At 44.6% G+C, this 3,752-nt stretch overlaps 1 protein-coding gene across 1 annotated transcript; it reads left to right on the top strand.

Moving 5' to 3' along the window:
• Positions 1-211: 211 nt before the first annotated feature.
• On the top strand, positions 212-3,470 carry LOC102874512 (putative methyl-CpG-binding domain protein 3-like 3-like). The gene is made up of 3 exons (XM_006896407.1): positions 212-499; positions 611-718; positions 3,294-3,470. Exons 1-3 carry the CDS (start codon positions 212-214, stop codon positions 3,468-3,470), a joined length of 573 nt encoding a protein of 190 aa, XP_006896469.1.
• The last annotated feature ends 282 nt before the right edge of the window (positions 3,471-3,752 follow it).

Here is a 3,752-nt window from a genome sequence, read left to right as displayed (position 1 = left end):
CAAAAGGAGATTCTCCATCCTTCTCCTGAGGAGCAATTAATTGATTCGAACCGCGTACCTTTGGGATTACAGTGCAACTCCTTACCATTAGGCCACCAGAGCGAGATCTCACATGTTAGTGGTGATCGCACAATAGTCATCCTTTTAGTAGAATCTGTGACTCATTTCTTTTTTTTTTTAATATTTAAAGGGAAAGCTGAAAAGAAATATGATGCCACAGCCTTTAAAGAAGAAACAAAAAGCACGTGCATCAGCCACCAAGTCAAAATTTACATCGTGCTCTGAGTTCCCTCTCAGGGTGACCAGGAATATATTTCGAAGTCCTGTTACTAAAGTCACATCCCATCCAGGAAATAAGGTCAGGTACAGAAAAGGGGAGGAAAACTTGGAGAAGATCCAGCAAGTGTGTGCATACAAGCGGTTGCAAGAGTTCCAGGCCTGCAGCAGTTCCGGAGAGCCACTGAATACTTTGGATTTTGCAAATGTATTAAGGACAAGAGCACCAAATGGTCCCAGGGAGCCACTGGGTAATGCTGAGAGGCTGGACCAACCTTCAAACGTGGCAGAGATTAGACCAGGGGTGGGTGTGCCTTTCTCATTTCCCCTCCAGGAACAACAGATAACTTACAAGGACATCAGGAAACAGATCCAGAGAGTGAAGAAAGCAAGAGAAAGGCTGATGGATGCCCTGAGAGCAGACACGCTGGCCAGGGAGACAGCAAGGAGCCAAGAAGAACAATCTGAAACCTAAAGGAAAAATATGTGCTAAAGACACTGAGTCCCCTGAGAAATCTTCACAAACAGCCCTGAGCATTTCATGTCAATGTGGACCCTGTGTGTCTGTTCTGAACAATGATATGGTGGGTTATATGCAAACTTTTCTTTATTAAACTCTTTTGAGAAATATGTAGTGTGAACAATCAGGTGTTTTGTGTGTGCGAGGTGGGGTTTTGTGGGACAAGGGGGAGAGTATGTTACCTTTCCTTGTTCCTCTCAATTTCTATCTGCAATGAGACTTTTCAATTTTATGAGTCCCTGGGTGGCACAAACGGTTAAGCATTTGGTTGGTGATTCAAAGTTGAAAGGTTCGCGTTCAGCCAGAGATGCGTCAGGAAGAGGCCTGATGATCTACTTAGAAATAGCAGCCCCTGTATAACAATGAAAGAATTTTTCTTTTACTTTTCAAAGAGAAGAGCAAATTGGGGGAAGGGAGGGGTGGGCAGGGAGAAAAGTACAACAATGAATGAATGGAAATGTAAACTTTCATTAAAATTAATTTTAAAAAATGAAAAAATAAATAGCAGCCCCTGAACACCCAGGACCCTCAATCCGACCCTGATAAAGGCTAGGCATTGAAGAGTCAAGTCCACTCAGGGTAACAGATTGGGTTTCGGGTTTTTTGATAGACCTGGGTGGAGTCAGTCCTAGTTCTAGGGTGGGGCCAGCTCACACCAAAGGCGTGAGGATTTAGGGAGGGGTCCTGGTAAAAATCCAGAGCCTGTTGTCAGGAGACACTAGACACGTCTGTCACCTTCATCTGGTGCCTGATTAAGAAGGCAAATGGGGTACAAATAAAGAGGCACCAGTAAAGACGATGCCGGCAGATTCTGGGATGGATGGTGTTTCAGTGATAACAACTGGGCCAGATGCCCATGTGGGATGAGGGGCAGAGCCAGACCGCAGATTTCAAGTCTTTGTGGATGAATTCAAGGACTTTTCCATTACTTTCTTTTTTCCAAATTCTCTCTCTCTCTCTCTCTCTCTAATTAATTTTAATAAAAGTTCACGGAGACTTTGAATTTCCATTCATTCATTGTTGCACTTTTCTCCCTGCCCAACCTCTCCTCCCCACCCAGTTTGCTCTTCTCTTTGAAAAGTAAAATTCTTTCATTGTTATACAATCCCTTTCCCCAAGTCCACTCCACTAGGCTGCTTTCATCCTGGACTCCTGTCATGACACAAATACCTAATCATATATCCCTTTTTTCATTCAACTGTTCACATACATTTTGGCTTTGGGTTGGATTTTTTTATTATTGTTATTATTTTTTATTATTGTTATCTTTTATTGATTTGCTTACAATGTTCATATACATTTTGTTTCACATTATTCTTGATTCACATTGTGTTTCATATAAGCATTCTCACACATTATGTTTTACAAAATGAACTACCATTGGACCTTGCCCATCATTATGTAATTAACTGTGATACCTAAGTTACCATGTCTCACAAAATCTCCATTGTACTTTGCCCTGTTGCCTTCCCCATCACTCTATTTATTATCTCTGCTCCCTACCCCTCCTGTCTCCTCCCTTCTAAACCTCCAAAATTGATCCTATCTGTGTGTCAATCTTTCTCTGGCTTTTAAAAAATCTGCTTTCAAAAAAAAAAAATCTGCTTTCACTTTTTCTCTTCAACGAGGTGGCCCAGTGGCAGACGCAGAGATGTAGATCATTGTGAAGACCCTGACTGGCAAGAAGACTATCACTCTTGAGGTTGAGCCCAGTTACACCATCGAGAATGTCAAAGCTAAAATCCAAGACAAGGAGGGCATCCCTCCTGACCAGCAATGTCTGATGTCGTTGTTGTTGTTGTTGTGTGCCATTGAGTCACTTGTGACTCATAGCGATCCTATGTACTAGAGCTCTAAATGCTGTTCTATCCTGTGCCAACCTAGTCATCTCAAATGCACTTATTCCCACCGCTCCAGTCACAGAATCGATCCATCTCATTGAGGGTCTTCCTCTCCTTCGCCACGCCTTCACTCTCCCAACCATGATGTCCCTCTCCAAGGACCAGTCCCTCCTTGCAACATGCCCAAAATATGTCAGATGAAGCTTCAGAATCCTTGACTCCAAGGAGCATTCCAGCTTCACCTTCTCCAGGACAAACCTGTTTGTTCTCCTAGCAGTCCACGGTATAGTCAACACTCTTCTCCAGCACCACAGCTCAAAGGCAGCAATTCTCTTTCTCTCTGATGCATAGCACATACTTGTGAAGACTATAGCCTGGATCAGGAGGGCCTTAGTCTCCAGCCTGATATAGTTGCTCTTCAGTACTCTTGAGAGGTCCCTCAGAGCCGCCTTTCCCAATGCAATTCATCTCTTGATTTCCTGGCTGCTGTTACCAAGAGTGTTGATTGTGGAGCCAAGCAAACTAAAGCTGTTAACTATCTCAATCTCTTCACCATCCATACTGATGGAGCCAATTGGCCCAGTGGTGAGAATCTTTGTTTTCTTGATGTTGAGCTTCAGTCCATATAGGAGGCTGAAGGCCTTGACCTTCTGCAGCAAGCGCTCCAGGTCCTCCCTGATATTCATCTGATATTTGCGGGCAAACAGCTAGAGGATGGCCGTGCACTCTCAGACTACAACATCCAGAAAAAGTCCACCCTCCATCAGGTGCTGCGTCTGCATGGTGGCGTTATCGAGCCTTCCTTGTGCCGGCTCGCCCAGAAGTTTAACTGACAAGATGATTTGCCACAAGTGTTATATTCACCTGCATCCCTGTGCTGCAAGAAGTGTGGGCACGCCAACAACCTGCACACCAGGAAGAAGGTAAAGTAAGAGCCCCCTCTTCACAGGCTCCCTTGCCTCTTGCAGGTAGCCTTCTTCTGAGCCCCATGGCCCTGAGCCCTCAATAAAGTCTTGTGGGCGAGCTCTGGTGGCCTAGTGGCAAGAAGCTGCAACTACAGTCTCAGAGGTGCACTGTTCAAATCCACCAGATGCTCTGCTGGAGAAGGAGGAACA

The sequence above is a fragment of the Elephantulus edwardii genome, unplaced genomic scaffold (genome assembly GCF_000299155.1).
Source record: "Elephantulus edwardii isolate Elephantulus edwardi_28Jun2011 unplaced genomic scaffold, EleEdw1.0 scaffold00185, whole genome shotgun sequence".
NCBI lineage: Eukaryota > Metazoa > Chordata > Mammalia > Macroscelidea > Macroscelididae > Elephantulus > Elephantulus edwardii.
The sequence above is the reverse complement of the archived record's forward strand: the minus strand, read 5'-3'. Positions and strand labels throughout refer to the sequence as shown.